This window comes from Myxocyprinus asiaticus, chromosome 11 (assembly GCF_019703515.2).
Source record: "Myxocyprinus asiaticus isolate MX2 ecotype Aquarium Trade chromosome 11, UBuf_Myxa_2, whole genome shotgun sequence".
Taxonomy (NCBI): Eukaryota; Metazoa; Chordata; class Actinopteri; order Cypriniformes; family Catostomidae; genus Myxocyprinus; species Myxocyprinus asiaticus.
The window spans coordinates 44,016,009-44,035,268 of record NC_059354.1 but is presented as its reverse complement, the minus strand read 5'-3'; the positions used below and the strand labels follow the sequence as shown (position 1 = coordinate 44,035,268).

The window sequence follows — 19,260 nt, the reverse complement described above, 5'->3', positions numbered from 1 at the left end:
CATAATGGACTAAATATTATCTGTCGAATAATAAAGATGAAAAAAAAAAAAAAAACAGAACTTAGAAAGTTTAATGTTTATTATTGATTACATTTTTTACAAAATGTTTTCAGTTGAAATATTCACAGCTTTAATTTACAACCATATGAAATTGCATCCCCAAAAAACACAAGCACTGTTTATGCAATATTTTTTTTAATTAGTGCAATTTTGTGTTCTTTTTTTTTCTAACATTTGCCATTAAAATACTTAATACACAGCGACCAAAAACGTCTGTCAAGTGCATGTTTACATAGAAAAACAATCCAAAAACATTGCAGACTTGTGCAAAAATGTGTTCTGTGTGAACAGACTCTGGTTGCTTGCAACAACTAACATACAGCGCAAACAGCGTATTCTGATTAATGAACAAATGACACTAATGAACTATTTCTTCGTAATGAAATGGACAAAAAAAAAAAAAAATCTTAAGTCTCAAACTAATGAGTTATCATTTTTGATCAGTCTTAACGACTTATTGAATCAGTATAAATGGTTACTGAATTAACATTTTACTCCCTCACTAATCTCTACTTTCAGTCATTTCTGACTTGAAGTGAACAAAGAACTGGCATGAGACATACATTAGTGTAATTACTGACTTATTATTCATATGACAACAGGTAGTTGAATAAATGGTACTTTAATTCAACAAAAGTAAACCTGGAAAAATGTAACAAAAATTATTGGTTCAGTTTAGCATTTTGTTTAGTATATATAGTTGGATGAAAACAAATATTCAAGATTGGGGAATCAAAAGTACTAAAAATAATCGTTATTTGAATCATTAAGGAGCCAGTGGCCAGTTGCAGCAAATCCCTTAACTTAAGAAAACCCTTAGTAATAATTGTAAGTATATTGTCACCCATTTTTTTACTTAAGGGAGTTGTTGCAACAGGCTACACAATTTTAAATGGAATCGGAACCAAAATCTTAAAATTCTGTGTGTTCTTCCCTTTCTAGATACCAGTGTCATCCTTGGTGTCCTTTGTGGAAGCTCTGGAAATGGGCTATAGCAAGCACAGAAACCCTTATCACAATCTGATCCACGCTGCCGATGTCACACAGACTGCACACTATCTGATGTTACACACTGGGGTTATGGTGAGTGAGCACTCAGTGACTTGTGCTTGACTGTCTTGCATTGAAAAACAAATATGACAGCTGTTTATAGCCAAAATGAGCTGAACGCTTGAGGTTAATGTGTGCAGCTGATGAAATGTGCTGTAATGATGTTGATTCATGCTTATGATGATAATTTGTGTAACGGCTGAGTGCTCTGCTCTCTCACAGCACTGGCTCACTGAACTGGAAATATTGGCCATGGTGTTTGCTGCTGCTATCCACGACTTTGAACACACAGGAACTACCAATAATTTCCACATACAAACCAGGTGTGTAACGGCATTCAATAAGAAGCAGCAAATTCTCAGGAGTATGGTTGACTTAACGGACAGTGTTTTTGTATGAAGGTACCTCCTATCTAGTTTTCAGTTGGCCTCCAAGACACCATTACATCACATCTAATGATCTAGAACAAATTGATATGCCCTTAAAACGTGCCCTAACCTGCCACAAATGCAACATGGGGCTTGCAACAGGGCATTTTGACAGTCATTTGGTTTGTATTTCTGCTGCTTAACACATGGTAGCCCAGTCTTATTGGTCCAATGTCCTCATCCATTTAACTTTAAATTTAATATTATATTAAAGGAATAGTTTACCCAAGATGAAAACTGTCATTATTTACTCACCATCATGTTGTTCCAAACTCTAATTACTTTCTTTCTGTTGCGAAACACAAAAGAATATATTTTAAAGAATGTTGTGATTGTGGATATCCATACAATGGCAATTAATAGTGACCCACTGTAACACTAAATAAAAGTAGTCAATGCGACCTGTGCATTGACTCGTATTCCAAGTATTCTGAAGGCATATTATTAGAGATCAACCAATGATTGTTTTTACCAATGTTAACACTTTTCTGCTTAATAGGTTATGGTTTTTTTTTAAATATTGACTCTACCAATAAATGGCGCCATCTGGTGAGTATGTAAAGAATAGTGGCATATATATATATATATATATATATAAAAATTTGGTATTACTTGGGTTATTATTATTAAAATATTAATTGGCTAATGCTCTTATGTTTTTATTAGGGCTGTTGATTTAATGCGTTAATTCAGTGCAATTTATTAGATTAAAAAACGATGCGTTATAAATACTCAAGCTCGAAGTACCACCTGTTTTCAGCAGAGGGCAGTAAGCAAAACTCCAGCTGTTTAGGCAACGTGCAGCTTTACAGAGAACAAACCAAACTCCTCTTGCTTGACACTAGCGCTGAACAGAGCACAATTTTGAATGCAGAGATCTGCCACAATAATGTAATGCATTTAAATTTTTTGAATTGTTATATTTATAATATATTATTATTATTATAGTTATTTAATCATTATATATTAAATTATTGTTATTTGAGGGCCTTTCTCAAATATTTATATATGTTTAATTGTGATTAATTCCATTAATTAATCTGCATGTGCGATTCTAATTCGATTAAAAGATTTAATAGATTGACAGCCCTAGTTTTTATTGTTGTAGTTTAATGACTTTTTTTTAGCAGCAATTGAAAAAAAAAATATATATATATATATATATATATTTTTTTATTATTTTATTTTTATTTTTTTTCAATATGCCAGCTCTGCATATTGGTTATCAGTCCTGTAAACATAGATATGATTGGTATTGGTATACACTAGGTTGTAAAAATCATATATTGGTCGTTTTGTATATACGATCACTTTAATAAACAGAATGAAATTTAAGTTGTGATTCACTTTCAAATCAAATAATTAATAAACTCCATAAATCAAATTTGCAATCACATGACTTACTTCCATGGAACACAAACTGAGAAATATTGAAGAATGTTCATGTTAGTTGATTTGAGAGCTACGGTGGAGGGGAAGATTTTCAGTGAATAAAGGGCCATACACACATGCAGCGACTTTATCACTGGATGTCGCTATTCTCTGTACTATGAAGTCGCTAGTGGCCATTCCTACTGCTGTTGCTATAATGTTTTTGGTAGAATTCACTTCTGGCCATATCTTTAGAAAATGTGATCACAGATGATATATATTGCCCCTAAAAACTAATATATCATTCTAATTTGACAAAGAATTAGCTTCCTTGCCCCTAAAAATGAACATTCTGCGGGGGAGAGTGTCTTAATATGAACTGCAGCAATGCTCAATGCATCATATCATTAACAAGTTGAACGATCTATCAATGCATGAATTAAAGGGATAGTTCACCCAAAATGAAAATTCTGTCATCATTTTCTCACCCTCATGCCATTCCAGATGTGTATGACTTTTTTTCTTCTGCAGAACACAAATGAAGATTTTTAGAAGACTATCTCAGTTCTGTTGGTCCATACAATGCAAGTGAATGGTGATCAGACCTTTGCAGCTCCAAAAATCGCATAAAGCAAACATAAAAGTAATACATACGACTTCAGAGATTAAATCCATATCTTCAGAAGCGATATGATTGGGTGTGGGTGAGAAACAGAACAGTTCCTTTTCTTGCTCTAAATCACCATCAAACTAGACATGTGACTTTCAGATGTGAAAGTGAAAGTGGAGATTTGGAGTAAAAAAAGGACATTTTGATCCGTTTCTCACACACACACACCTATTATATTGCTTCTGAAGATTTAGATTTAAACACTGGAGTCATATGGATTACTTCTATGGTTCCTTTATGTGATTTGTGTAGCTACAGAAGTCTGATCACCATTCACTTGCATTGTATGGATCTACAGAGTTGAAATATTCTAAAAATCTTCGTTTGTGTTCTGCAGTAAAAAAAAAAAAAAAAAAAAAAAAAAAGAAAGTCAGTCATACAAATCTGGTATGACATGAGGGTGAGTAAATGATGAGGGAATTTTCATTTTTGGGTGAACTATTCCTTTAAACTCGCTCAGACTGCCGACAGTTTCTTTTCCACTCATCATTTTATTATATCCATGTACAGTATACAGTATGGTTAAAGACAAATCATATAAAACAGTGAAATCACTCACAGAAACTTCTCCTCTCTCTTGCATGCGCTCGACTCAACCTGGTCTCATTTTCACTATGAGACCAGGTTGTACGTGTTGGTTACACCACATGACTTTGATTTGGTGGACAAAAGTGTTTTTACGTATTAATCATATTTTAAAACACATTGTTTCACTGCTTTTTTTTTTTTTAAAGAAATAATAATATGTTATTCTGCACTATCATGTTAACATTTAGTTTTTTCAAGAATTTCAGCTTTTAATGAGACTTTGACTTTTTACAGTCTCTAGACACCACGTGACATATTTTACTTTATTTTAAAATATCCATGTGTATTCAAGGTGTAGGTGTATTCAAGTTAATGTTTTATGTGAATTACATTTTTATTTTATTTTTTTATTTAATAGTTTTTATTTAATAGTAATAATTTAATAATTTGTGGTCATAATATGCACCTTTTACCCTCTGTTATTGTATTTTGAATGATTTTTTAAAAAAAAGAATCCATGTTATGATCATGAAAATGGTTTTCTCTCTAGAATTTTTCACTCACTGTCACACACGCATGTTTTTCTACTCCAATAACCGAACTAACGGAAGCTTGTGTGGGCTGTTTCTATTAAGGATGCTTAAACAGCGGTGAAAAAAAGTTGTTCTACACACAAAATCGTTTTATGGGTGAAACCCTGATAATTAAACATGAGCATGTTGTACCGTACACTTGTCATAGCAATATATTTCCTTCTATTCCCTTTTTTTTAAAGAAAGACAAAAGATTTCCTTGGCCATTTTTGAAAGTCTGCGAAACTTTTGAGAACTTGCATTATAAGTTTCACGTGAACACTAGGAAGGACAAGTCAACGCATCGCTAAACTCTGACATAACTGGCGCCTTTTCGCAGTGGAGAAAGAGAGAGATCTCACGCCCTCAAAGTTGTCAGATTGTGCAAATAAAGTGCAACACTGGCGTAATATTTACAAATAGTTAACATAATAATTATATACATAATAGTTAACTGTGCAAGTGTAAAGATCTGATTGGGGGATTTCACCTCTTGAAATCTGGCAACCCCACACATCAAAATCTATTCATTGGTTATGTACATCGGATAAGAATGACAAACAACGTCTATAATATCCTAAGTGTATTTTAATTTAGATGAAATGCGTCCTTGGGCTCCCTCTCTTTCTCTCTCTTTTGCTCTCATCTCACCCACGCACACACACATGCTACCACAGCAAAATAACCATATAAAACAAAGACACTGGTTAAAGTAAATGGGTTAAGAACGTCAATGTCTACAACATCCTACATTTATTTCAATTTGGTTGAAAAGTGCCCTCATGCTCTTCGTCTCACCCGCACTTGCACACCCTCTCACACATGCGCACACACACACACACACACACGTTGGTATTGGTGTATTACGAGGGCTCTCCATAGACATAATGATTTTTACCCTGTACAAATTTACTATTCAATCCCCGAACCATAACCTTACCCCTAAACCTAAGCATCACTGAAACCTTGTGATATTTGTACATTTTCAAAAAAAACATTGTTTAGTATGTTTTTTTTTAAGCCGTTTGAATTACAGGGACACTAGACATGTCCTCATAAACCACGTTAATAGAATAATACCCTCATAACTACTAGTTCATAACCTAAAAAAATCCTCGTATACTACCAAAACCAAATCACATGCACACACACACACACACTACCTTGTTACTCCAAAGCCAGCAGCACATCCTCCGTTGCTAGTTCGAAAGTGACGTTTGCAAACTAGCAACGAAGGCTTGAGCTGTATCAAAGTTAGATACACTTGATCAATACAACAGTTTCTATATTATCTGAAATAGCTTTGTGAAACACCCTCGCGCTCGCCCTCTCCCTCTCAAGTTCTCTCACACACACATGGATACATATATATTACGCACACACTCACGAGCGATAAACAAAGCCTTCATGTCAGCGCACACCTGCGTCTCAGTGGGGTTGAAAACAGTTGTTAAGGTTTACACCGGAGAAGCTACATACAAAAATGCCGACACTCGCTGCTGCTGAGAAGTGCTTATATTTACATCTTGGCGATTTTGAAGCGATGTTACTTCTGACAAGAGCTGCAACAAAATAGATAATCCCAGAAGCAATCCCTCTCAGTTTATGAGTTTCCCTCTTTCGATCACTCAAACACAAACTCTCTCTTTCACACATACACACTCACACATACACATGTTGGTGTGACTATTCTTATGAGGATACATTTATTCTGTATAAACTATAGATTCTATCCCCTAACCCTACCCCTAAACCTAACCCTCACAAAAAAATGTCCTCATAAACCACATTTATAGCATAATACCCTTGTAATTACCAGCTTGTAACCTAAAACATTTCCTCGTAAACCACCCAAACTCACCCACACACACACACACACACACACACACACACACACACACACTACCTTATTATTCCAGTAATTGCTCCAGTAAAGCAACATAAGGGAATCCCCTCACATCCCCCTTCAACTCGAGCCCTGGTTTTACATTAGGGAGGTATGTTTTAAAAACTTCCATCTAAAATTCACCTTAAAACCTCATTTGAATACGACAACATTTGACTCGCTTTTGGAGCCCCCAGCTGGACATTTCACTGGAAACCTCCAGCCAAACGTGTTATGCAGCACGTACATTTTAAATTGCAAAAATGTTGTCATGTTCATGTAAATTTCATGAAATCAGGCTGCAGGAAACTGATGACATGAGCTCCACTGAACACCGTCTTCACTCCTTTTGGTTGTCGCTGCCAAAAGTCGCTCCTCATTTGCATAACATTAAACTTTTCTCAACTTTTTGAAGTCGCTGGAAATGCCCACATCTAGTTGCTCGAGGTCACTGTGGCTTGTGTCACTTGTGTCACCAGCTCTTATTGAAAATGAATGAGACGAGGTCTCTTTGTCGTTGGAAGTCACTGCATGTGTACGGGGCTTAATGGCTTCAATTTTAGTCTGTTCCTTACACAAAACAATTATCGTTGAATATAACGCTCAAGTCAAATGGACTGCTTTCGTAATGCTTTTTTTTTTTTTTGTCCTTTTGGAGTGTGTCAGCCCCTGGTGACAGTATGCTTTCATAAAGAACATTTTTTGTGTTCCAAGGAAGCAAGGAAGTCATACGCTTATGGAACGACATGATGGTGAGTAAATGATGACATTTTCATTTTTGTCTAAACACTCCCTTTTAAAAAGGTTCTGCTTTGAAAAGGCTGTGAAACTAATTGGGGCCTTTATTTTGAAGAGTGTAGGTTTGTGCATATTCTTATTATAATCTTTCATATTCATTCTATTTTGTATGCTTAAGAGATGCTTTTGACTCCTTTTTCTTTGGTTCTGCACAGATCAGAAGTGGCCATCCTGTACAACGATCGCTCTGTTCTGGAAAACCACCATGTGAGTGCTGCCTACAGACTCATGCAGGAAGATGAGATGAACATCCTGGTGAATCTCTCCAAAGACGACTGGAGGTACGCTGGGGTTTGCACTGAGTGCATGGAAACACTAGAACTATGTGCCCAACAGTCCTTGGACGTTGAGTTGCTGTGAGGAATGGAGGATCTGTTCTGGGAAAGTTCTCGCTCTCTGTGTGTGTGTGTGTGTGTGTGTGTGTGTGTGTGTGTGTGTGAGAGAGAGAGAGAGAGAGAGAGAGTTCTGATATGCCGTGTTCCCCACAGGGAGCTGCGTACGCTGGTGATCGAGATGGTCATGAGCACAGATATGTCCTGTCATTTCCACCAGATCAAGACTATGAGAAATGCACTGCAACAGCCAGAGGGGTGAGTGATGGCCAAAGTGATTTTTAGTGGCTCCCTTCACAAAATTCACAAAGGTGTTCAAGTAGAGTAACCACAACTATTGACATGTTCCACAAACATTTGACAAGCAGAAAGTGTTTTATCATTTAAAATCTAAAATCTTATATTTGTGAATTTTTTTTTTTTTTTTTTTTTTGCCTGGAAAGTGTACTTGCGCTATCTTTCTTGAAAATAAATGCCAATTGATTGAATATATTGTTATGGAATGCCATGACATACATACATTTTTAAGTGTGGCTTAAGTGTCCAAATACTTTTTCATTACCATGGTTATATAAATGTAACTTTGAGTTCTACAGTATGAAATGTAACTAAATGTGGTTCTAAACTAAGATATAAAAAATAAGATTTAGACTTTGAGTCTCACCACATAAGACTTATTTCTTTCTTTTGATTTTGGGGCGAAATATGACATAGACATGTTCTTGACAGGTTTCGTGAGATTCACCCATTGTTGTGAACAGTGTGTCCTGTGTTTGCGAGTGTGTATAGTATGGTTGTTAATGTGGTTGTGTACGGAGTCATAATTCAGTTATGTTGCTTCTAGTGCATTTTATAGCTAGTTTTGATAATTAAAGGTTTGTAAATGACTGATGAATCTATTTGTGTGTTTATCAGAATCGACAAGGCTAAAGCACTGTCTCTGATGCTGCACGCGGCTGATATCAGTCACCCTGCTAAGGGCTGGAAACTGCACTACCGCTGGACACGAGCACTTATGGAGGAGTTCTTCAGACAGGTACAGTACACGCACAAAATAATCATTATTTCAAAATGCACAAAGAGCGTCACACATTTACTGCATAGAAGAACATTATTAGGGTGTATTGCAGGGGATAAGAGTAATCCAAAAGTTTATTTACTGCTACCAGGGGTATAATTTATTAATTTGTTTGTTTTGTTTGAGCACTAGTGGCAGTTTTGGGTGCGACTTGATTGAACTGACCAAATTTAAACATGAAAATTCATAAATGCATTGGCTCAAAATTAATGGGCATGTCTGCTTCACTATTCAAGCACAATGTTCACCAAGACTGTTCACCAAGCTTTTAACAGCTGTGACTGATTAATTGTCTCTGGTTCTTTAATTGTCTCTGCAGGGTGACAAGGAGGCAGAATTAGGACTGCCATTCTCTCCACTGTGTGATCGGAAAGCCACTATGATTGCCCAGTCTCAGATAGGTAAAGCTCTCACACACATACTCACATACTATATCTGCAGTATATATTATGCATACTGTGCACAGTAGAACATATTTATTCTGTTCTATAAAATATATATGCAGTATATATATATAATTTATTAATATATTATATATATATATATAATATATAATTTATTAATATATTATATATATATATATATATATATATATATATATATATATATAATTTATTAATATATTATATTTAATGTAAATGTATTATATTAAGTGTTATATTATATTTCATTTAATATATTTACATTTAATATTATATTATTTTTATATATTTTTTGCACAAAATTGAATTAAAAATGCTAAACTGTTTTTTATTTGCACAACTATACACTCTCTGAATTAAACATGGAACTTGATGTCATCCTGTGTATATATTTAATATGTAATATATTTAATTTATATTTAATATGTAATTTATTATATTTAGTATAATTGTATTATACAGTATTAAATATATTACAACTATTATATTTAAATGTAATATTATATTATATTTAATATATTTTTTTACTCAAAAGTGAATTAAAAATGCAAACCATCCACAACTAGATACAACTCTCAAAACATGGAACCTGATGAGGCCATGTGGCAAAAATGTAGCATACTTCTGTCTGAAATGTTTAACATTGCAGAATGAATCCTGTTTTACAAAATATTTTATGCAATATTCAGTACGTAGTAAGCAAGTATTACATTTCAAACATAGCCTGAGACTTATCGGCTTGAATGGAATACTAGCTTACTAGGTATAGAATACTGCACAGTATACTGCCTACAGTTTCTCAAACTGAAGGCATTGTTCCATGCTAAACATTTCAAACAGTAGTTGTTTATAACATTAGTAGTAGATAACATGATCTCATCACAAATACTTACTGTATGCTATGTTTTAATTAAATTTTGTTTAAAAAGGTCTTAACTTTTAGCATTACAATCAAAAAATGAGTCAAAAATAAAATATGCTTAATGATACTTCTGGTTCATTTGTCTATTTTGTCATATTGTGCATAGTATACATTCTACAGTATAAACTGCAGATATATTAAGAGTAGTAGGCTAGTATGCTATTCCAAACATAGTCTTACAGAAATATGTTTAGACCAGCCATGCTTAGTTCTTTACTGGCACCAAGAGGCTACTGTAACAATAACATGATCTCTTTCAAAGTCTACTGAGATTCATAAAATAAATGTACAATTTTATTTAATGACACCATAAGTGTCTTGATTGGATCTGAAGCCGTTATTGCTTATGATTTTTAGCAAGTTAAATAAATGACAACAAACTAAACACTTTCCTTCAAGGGTTCATTGATTTTATTGTGGAGCCCACGATCTCTGTTCTGGTCGACACCACAGAGAAGATCATAAGTCCTCTCATAGAGGAAGCCGTAAAATCTGGGGGTGTCCGCAGGTCAAGGTGAGATGAAGGTCATGCGTTCATCATGGTAAAGGTGTTTTAATGCAGGGATTATAATCTGTGTGGAATCTGCTTGTATGATGCAGTTTAACAGGTCGGGGCTCAGCCACAGTGGTGGAGTCAGTACAGAGACACAGCGGTCGGGGTTTGAATGATGAGCAGAGAGGCACTACAGATTACTCATTGGGCAGCATCGACCTGAAACGAGTGCGACACCTGCTCTCTGAAATCATTCAGAACAATAAGGAGCGCTGGAAAGAGCTCTCCATTCAAGGTGTGCACATGTATAAGTTTGTATATGTACTGTATATATGAAGGGTTGAAAGTTTAGACACACTGACTCATTCTTTATTATTACTATTTTTCAAATTTTTGATTAAAAGTACATCAAAACTATTACTGTAAATACCTAACTATTAAATACTGTATACTGTATAAACCATTAAATATATAACAATTTAAACTGTTAATTAACTGTAACATAAATGTGTGTGTGTGTGTGTGTGTGTGTGTATATATGTATCTAGATATAGCTATATACTCTATACTGTATATAGATAGCTAGATATAGATGTATAGATAGATGTGTAGATATAGATGACGCTACTGTTTACAAACAAACAATTGACTCTGGCTTTTCTATATTCTTTTGACACTGCAGAAAATAACTTTCAAAAAGTTTTCAATGGCTGCTTAATGGACAGATATTTTTCCACATAGCATCCATGTAATAACTTTACAGCTGTTAGATGGTGTTGTGTTAAATAATTTAATAAATAACTGCAAGACTACGTGCATATTAACTGTATGCATAATAATTAACCTAGCGATTTTTCAGTTGTAAGATATACAATGATTTAATGTTAGTAAATTAGGTGTACAAACCATCATAAATCAAAAAATAATTATATTTGACCATTTTTGCGAGGTGAAAATGAGGATCCACTCTGCCAGTGTCGCTAGTCGGCATCTGTAAATTCCTTCAGAAAACCGCGTGTGGTGCACTTTGGCGCGTTTAGAATTTTCAGATGGAAAATATCTCATTTCAGTTACTTATGAAGACTGGGACAGATAATGGACAATGTCGCGTTGTGACAGGGCAATAATTAAAAACAAATATATACAATCTAGTTTTATGTTTGTAGTATACTGGTTTCAATGAAACACCAGGGGACCACCCATGTTCAATATTTTTGGCCCTTAAAGGGACAGTTCACCCAAAAATAAAAATTCTCTCATCATTTACTCACCCTCATGCCATCCCAGATGTGTATGACTTTCTTTCTTCTGCAGAACACAAATGAAGATTTTTAGAAGAATATCTCAGCTCTGTAGGTCCATACAATGCAAGTGAATGGTGACCAGACCTCTGTAGCTCCAAAAATCACATAAAGGAAACATAAAAGTAACCCATACGAATCCAGTGGTTGAATCCATATCTTCATATCTATCATATAATTTCTGAAGATATGGATTTAACCACTGGTGTCATTTGGATTACTTTTATGTTTCCTTTATGTGATTTTTGGAGCTACAAAGGTCTAATCACCATTTACTTGCATTGTATGGACCTACAGAGCTGAGATATTCTTCTAAAAATCTTCATTTGTGTTCTGCTGAAGAAAGAAATTCATACACATCTGGGATGGCATGAGGGTGAGTAAATGATGAGAGAATTTTCATTTTTGGGTGAACTATCTCTTCAAGGGTAAGAGTTAATAAATTATCGATTTTCAGAATTTGTATTAATAAATCAATTAAATTGACATATTTGATATAAATGAATGAGAGACCGTTAGTTTTACATGGTTAGAAAGAAAGTAAAAGTGCCCTTGAAAATCATATGGGTTTGGAACAACATCAGGATGAGTAATTAATAACAGAATTTGCATTTATTAATGAACTATCCCTTTAATGATAATAACTTTGAATCTCACTTCCAGAGTTGGCCAATAAGGAACACGAGAGAATGTCAGAGCAGGAAGTGGAGCCCTTGAGGAACGCACAAGTCACACTGTCACAAAGCAGTCCGGTCAGAGGAAGTCAAGAGCCTGAATCAAAGTCACTAAACGAACTGAACAACACGGACTCGACTCACTCTTCCCAGGACTCTTTGGACCAGAGTTCCCAGTCCCCCACAGAGGGACACGGCAGTGGTTCCCCTGATGAGCACAGCTCAGAAACTCTGCCTTGGAACGGTAAAACTGCCTGACGTCACAGCGTCAGTGTGAAACCTGAATGTTTTTAACACAGCTTCTGCTGTGTTTTTAATCACAAACCCAAGGATAATGTACATAGCATTGTCCTCATTGTATTGTAATGCTGTTTTACTCTTGGGCTTGGAGGGCTAATTGTACAAACGGACGTACAGAATGTCCACGGAGCGACTCGTGCATCGTCATAGAGACGGTAGTGTGCAGTGTTGTCATAGTGATTGTGTTATTGCAGGAGATGGATCTTAACCATCCCTTGGGGTGGATTTAGAGAGTCTCTGAAGCGCAACGCTACCTTTTTTGCTTCCCGGACTTTTTTCCTGTTGTTTCAATTAGTTTGTTTTTTTTGTAAATTGTTTCTTTTGTAGACCATGTCGTTATTTATTAAAGATTGCGCAGCTACACTTTGCACCACAATTAGTTTCGGATTTGTTTATGGGCTCTTTATGGAACATTAGGTGGATTGCCGGCAAATTGGGAATATTTTACGGTGTTCTGACCCATTTCTCTGTGGACTTATGAATGCTATTTACTCCAATTTCCAGAACAATCCATAAAGATGCTTTTTTTTTAATTGTAGCATGACTCGTATTCTATGTGCAGCTGTAAAATTTGAGTATAACATGCCATCAATTAGCCAATTTCTACCTAATGAGGAAGATACGCATAGGCTGTTGTTGAGTTATGTGTCCTCAAGGGGGCGGCATTTCATTCTAACAGACAACATGGCAACCCTGCAGTCACATTCTCCAAATGAAGAGAAATGTGTCCCTTTAATTCCATACAGTATTATAGGTCATAGCATTGTCTAAACAAATGTTGAATACATTGGCTATGTTTTGAATAAGAGTATGTGAGAGGAGTGGAGCGGCAACAATTTCCCCTACACGCTCAAAGCCTTCTTTAATGAACATACATTCAATTTCACATGTATGTGATTTTCTGAAGTTTGAGTCCACTTGTGAAAATGTTTCTATTTTGCATTTTTCTATTTTAATCATTTATTTTTCATTACAAATGATATTATCAGCATAACAGTTTGAGTGAAAAATTTGTGCAAACCCCGCATGTGAAAAATCTTGCATGTGAATTTTCACAGAGCATCTTGTGAAAGTGTTTTAATGAAAGAAAACCTGTCCTTTTAACAAAATGAGTTAACCGTAAATGTCACAAATTTGCTTACTTGATTACTGATCATGAAAGTGTGTGGAATCTTAAATATTTCTTATATTATGTCATACATTTTTCAAAATCACACAGGGGTAATCACTAGCACGCAAGCAACAGCGAGAGAGGAGCAGGCTATTTTTATTTATATGAAGTTTTTCGCACCTGCATTCCAATCTACATCTTGATGTAATCCTTCCTCATGATCATGCAGCGTGTTTTCATCAGCTGAATGGGAGGCTAAACACGATTAAAGAGTAACGAGACTCGTGCTGCCCGTGCAAGCCATTTGCGAAGCTGATCAATTATTTAGCCCTTTTCGGTGAATCGCACCTGCAAAATCCTACAATTTTATTTCCAGGTTTAATTTATATTTTGAATAGACTGAATATTTAGACGATGTGGGTTTATGTTTTCACTTATATTTGTTTAATGTAGTTTTGAGTGTGACCATGGTGTAAGGAGGGTGTACCTGTATGCTGGGTTGGAAATCTCAAGGATTAAGATTGGTGTTTTCCTTATTACATCACGTGTTGTTCTGAAAGCAAAAAGAAACAAATGAAACACTGAATGTAGGCTGTCATCCACGCAGACTGACCGAAGGAAAGCGGGAGCGTTTACTCACGCGATTAACTGAACGTGAAGCGCTGCCGGCTCGTGATGCGCGAATGGCTTGCATGCGCTGCACGAGTCTGTTGGGTACACTGCAGTATTCAACTCATGAGAACGCGCTGCTTGATCATGAGGAAGGATTACATCAAGATGTAGATTGGAATGAAAGTGCGGAATTTCATATGAATAACATAGTCTCCTCCTCTCTCGCCGTTGCTGGTATGCCAGTGATTACCCCTCTGCGTGCCAATGCTGGCACGCCTGCCATAGGTTGTCGACCACTGGATTAGAGAATCCCCGCTCCGTGTTCGCTCCATGGCAAAATTAGTGCCTAACTACCTCTCCACTGTAAAGTTATTTCAGTATGCTTTTAAATAACACAACCTTCCATGCAGAAGATGTATTAAATGAAAAATAAATACACAATACTAGAAGAAAAGCTACATGTGCTTTATTGGAACACTAACATTAGCCCAAGACTAAATTAAATTATTTTTATAGCTTACTTTTGAAACATGTCGGCAGTATTCTCTGGGTTTGATCAATTCAATAAATTACTAGACGAAAAAAATATATAAATTCCCAACGGAAAACAAAATTACCTGAACGAAAACAAAACATAAAATTAAATCAAATTAATATTTTTAAATATTTTTTAAAAACCCGCTCCTCGCTCTAGGCAATATCATGCCACTCCTCACTCCCATACTCTGTTTTGAATACAATACTAGCTATTACTGAATGTTACATTTATATAGCGCTCTTCTGACACCACACTCAAAGTGCTTTACACAGTGAACAGGGGACTCTCCTCAACCACCACCAGTGTGCAGCATCCACCTGGATGATGCAACAGCAGCCATAGTGCACTCACCACACACCAGCTATTGGTGGAGAGGAGAGAGTAGAGTGATAGAGCCAATTCATGGATGTGGATTATTAGGAGGCCATAAATGATAAGGGCCAGTGGGGGGGATTTTAATGACCACAGAGAGTCAGGACCTCAGTTTAACATCTCATCCGAAGGACAGTGTCCTCATTACTATACTGGGGTATTAGGACCCACACAAACCACAGGGTGAGAACCCACTGCTGGCCTCACTAACACATCTTCCAGCAGCAACCTTAGTTTTTCCCCAGGAGGTCTCCCATCCAGGTATTAGCCAGGCTCAACCCTGCTTAGGTTCAGTGGGTAACCAGTCTTGAGCTACAGGGTGATATGGCTGGCGAATAGTGGTAGTTATTACTAACTACTAACTATTTTTTTAATAGAACTTGAAACAATGTATTGCAGAGATAACTTTTTCAAACAGTAATGCTACATTGTTGTCACATGACATCATCACATTAAAGGTTTAATTTAGCAGGTAGCATCCAGTTATCTCGAAAAACAAATAAGTTATTTTGCATTTAAATACGTTTTTGCAAAAACATGTCTTAACATTTGGCAGCCCCATGTTAAAAATATATACAGTATTGGGATAAGTATTCCACGCAGTGTGCTCACTTCTATACTACATATTTTGGCAAATGTAGATCATCCAGGTGTTCCATGCACAAAATTTCCATAATGTGCACAATATACATACCATATACTGCAGAAATAGTAAGAGTAGTATGGTAGTATGCTTTTCAAGCATAGCCATTGTCTGTTCTTACACTGTTCCTTGGATCAGTCTCTTGAGGTTTTAAACATGCTACCAAATCACTGTATCATGTTTTATAATGTTTATGTGAAATACTGAAACATTTTTGCATTATATATGATATAAACGAACAGAAAAGAGATTTATTTTTGTCATTGCATCTCTTTTAACAACTGATTGAAGTGTGGGCTGAAGTAACACTTGGTGTCTTTACTTTCACACACGGACACCATGACTACACAGTTTTCACATTTGAGCTCAGGGCGATTCATTGTAGCAAGTGTGTTTATGTAAAGTTTATTAAACAGAAAATCATCAAATAAAAAGGATGTCTGAACTGAACACATACAGCTCTGCACTGCTGCTAGTGATCTACGTATATGCTCATTTAGGAAACACGAGGATGATAGAAATATCTAGAACATCTATTGAAATAAAACAGAAATGTTGCCAATATTTTTATCATTTTAAAAACTGAAAACAGTTTTATAAAAGTGAATCTCATTAAGAAAGTTCATTTTTCACTCCAATATAATTACAGTGTACATGTATACAGTAATATATATATACAGTACTGTGCAAAAGTTTTAGGCACTTGTGAAAAATGTTGCATAGTGAGGATGTCTTCAAAAATAATGCCATAAATAGTTTTCATTTATCAGTTAACATCATACGAAGTCCAGTAAACATAAAAGCTAAATCAATATTTAGTATGGCCACCTTTGCCTTTAAAACAGCACTAATTCTTCTAGGTACACCTGGACACTTTTTCTTGGTTGTTGGCAGATAGGATGTTCCAAGCTTCTTGGAGAATTCACCACAGTTCTTCAATCTATTTAGGCCGTCTCAATTGCTTCTGTCTCTTCTTGTAATCCCAGACTGACTCGATGTTCAGTAGGGGGTCTGTGGGAGAAATGCCATCTCTTGCAGAGGGCCCTGTTCTTTTATTCTAATCTTTTCGATTTGCAAAAGTAATGTTTGGGAGTCTAAAATGTATTTTTCCTATTGACACACTAAAGCTGAAGATATAATAACCATCTTAAGACAAATGTTTTTGTGAAACATCTTAAGTGCCTAAAACTTTTGCACAGTACTGTGTATATATATATATATATATATATATATATATATATATATATATATATATATATACACCGATCAGTCACAACATTAAAACCACCTGCCTAATATTTTGTAGGCCCCCCACGTGCCGCCAAAACAGCGCCAACCCGCATTTCTGAATAGCATTCTGAGATGATATTCTTCTCACCACAATTGTACAGAGCGGTTATCTGAGTTACCGTAGACTTTCAGTATGAACAAGTCTGGCCATTCTGTGTTGACCTCTCTCATCAACAAGGCATTTCTGTCCACAGAACTGCCGCTCACTGGATGTTTTTTTTGTTTTTGGCACCATTCTGAGTAAATTCTAGAGACTGTTGTGTGTGAAAATCTCAGGAGATCAGCAGTTACAGAAATACTCAAACCAGCCCATCTGGCACCAACAGTCATCCATGCGATTATCTTATCAGCCAATCGTGTGACAGCAGTGCAGTGCATAAAATCATGCAGATACGGGTCAGGAGCTTCAGTTAAAGTTCACATCAACCATCAGAATGGGGAAAAATGTGATCTCAGTGATTTGGAGCGTGGCATGATTGTTGGTGCCAGATGGGCTGGTTTGAGTATTTCTGTAACTGCTGATCTCCTGGGAGTTTCACACACAACAGTCTCTAGAATTTACTCAGAATGGTGCCAAAAACAAAAAACATCCAGTGAGCTGCTGTTCTGTGGACGGAAATGCCTTGTTGATGAGAGAGGTCAACGGAGAATGGCCAGACTGTTTCGTACTGACAAAGTCTACGGTAAATCAGATAACCACTCTGTACAATTGTGGCTCGTTTTGGCGGCACAAGGGGGACCTTCACAATATTAGGCAGGTGGTTTTAATGTTGTGGCTGATTGGTGTATATAATTTATGTAATTTTTGCACTGTGACATTTTCAATTAAGAAACCCCCTCAAATTTGTATTTCTGTAATATACTGTAAAAGGGAGAAAATGAAAAAAATGGGAAACAGTTACCTAATATAGAAATGACAATCATCCTTTCTGAACACTTTTTTTTTATTTCAATCTGCATGAATTAAAATCAGTACATTTTTTTGCAATACAATAAGGCTTTTGCAATGGGAATTTGAGATGTTTTTTTGGGGGGGGGGGGATATTATTATAACAAATAATATAGCGTTATTTGTTATATTCACCTTAATTTTGTAATACAAAGAAAATTGGATGGCAGAGGAGGGAAATACTTTTTCGGATACAATAATTTTTGGGGAAAAATAAGCTTTAAAACTTTTTTTAATCTGTCGGTGACCTCAATAAAACAGCGGCATAAAAGAGCTCTTAGCTGCTCAGAATGATTTACACAAACCACAAAATTCACCCTGTCATCAACTTTGTATTATGGTATTATGAGGCAGGATGATGATTCTACAAAATGTTTTTTGTGTATATTACAGCAGATCTAAAATAATCCAATGACCATGTGAGTATGTATCAAGCTTCAACTCTATGTATGATCCCCACATTTCAGAAACTCATATCAGAGACTCTGTGAGCTGTACAACAGCCATGTGGGACTTCAGAGTCATGTCTGCATACAAAACAGCCATACCTACAAAAATAATGCTTTTGTCAGAGAAAGATTCTACAAAGCTTCAAGCTCTTTCTACATAAGGTGATCAAAAATAATGCGTTAGGATGTGATTTGCAATCCTCCCCATGTATTGCTAAAACATTGGCGGAGCATCAGTTTTGTAATGTAACATTTTCATAATACAACTTGAAGTTCATAGAAAACACTAAAGAGCCATCAGGCAATGATGAAATACAACAGCATGAAGGTTAATATTACAAAATAAAACAAAACAATACAAGAGAATATACAGTGGGGTCCAAAAGTCTGATGTCTTATGTTTGATTAGCGA

General features: G+C 35.7%; 1 protein-coding gene across 3 annotated transcripts in view; it reads left to right on the top strand.

Moving 5' to 3' along the window:
• The window catches only part of LOC127447914 (dual specificity calcium/calmodulin-dependent 3',5'-cyclic nucleotide phosphodiesterase 1A-like), a 100,751-nt gene extending 84,341 nt beyond the window's left edge, over positions 1 to 16,410 (top strand). For all 3 annotated transcript variants that reach the window (XM_051710111.1, XM_051710112.1, XM_051710113.1), the window contains 9 exons: positions 1,003 to 1,143; positions 1,333 to 1,433; positions 7,518 to 7,643; positions 7,851 to 7,952; positions 8,610 to 8,730; positions 9,092 to 9,173; positions 10,516 to 10,630; positions 10,717 to 10,904; positions 12,574 to 16,410. In XM_051710111.1, coding sequence (XP_051566071.1) covers positions 1,003 to 1,143; positions 1,333 to 1,433; positions 7,518 to 7,643; positions 7,851 to 7,952; positions 8,610 to 8,730; positions 9,092 to 9,173; positions 10,516 to 10,630; positions 10,717 to 10,904; positions 12,574 to 12,842 — 1,245 coding nt within the window. In that variant the 3' untranslated portion in view covers positions 12,843 to 16,410. The remainder of the gene's footprint in view (positions 1 to 1,002; positions 1,144 to 1,332; positions 1,434 to 7,517; positions 7,644 to 7,850; positions 7,953 to 8,609; positions 8,731 to 9,091; positions 9,174 to 10,515; positions 10,631 to 10,716; positions 10,905 to 12,573) is intronic.
• Positions 16,411 to 19,260: the final 2,850 nt, after the last annotated feature.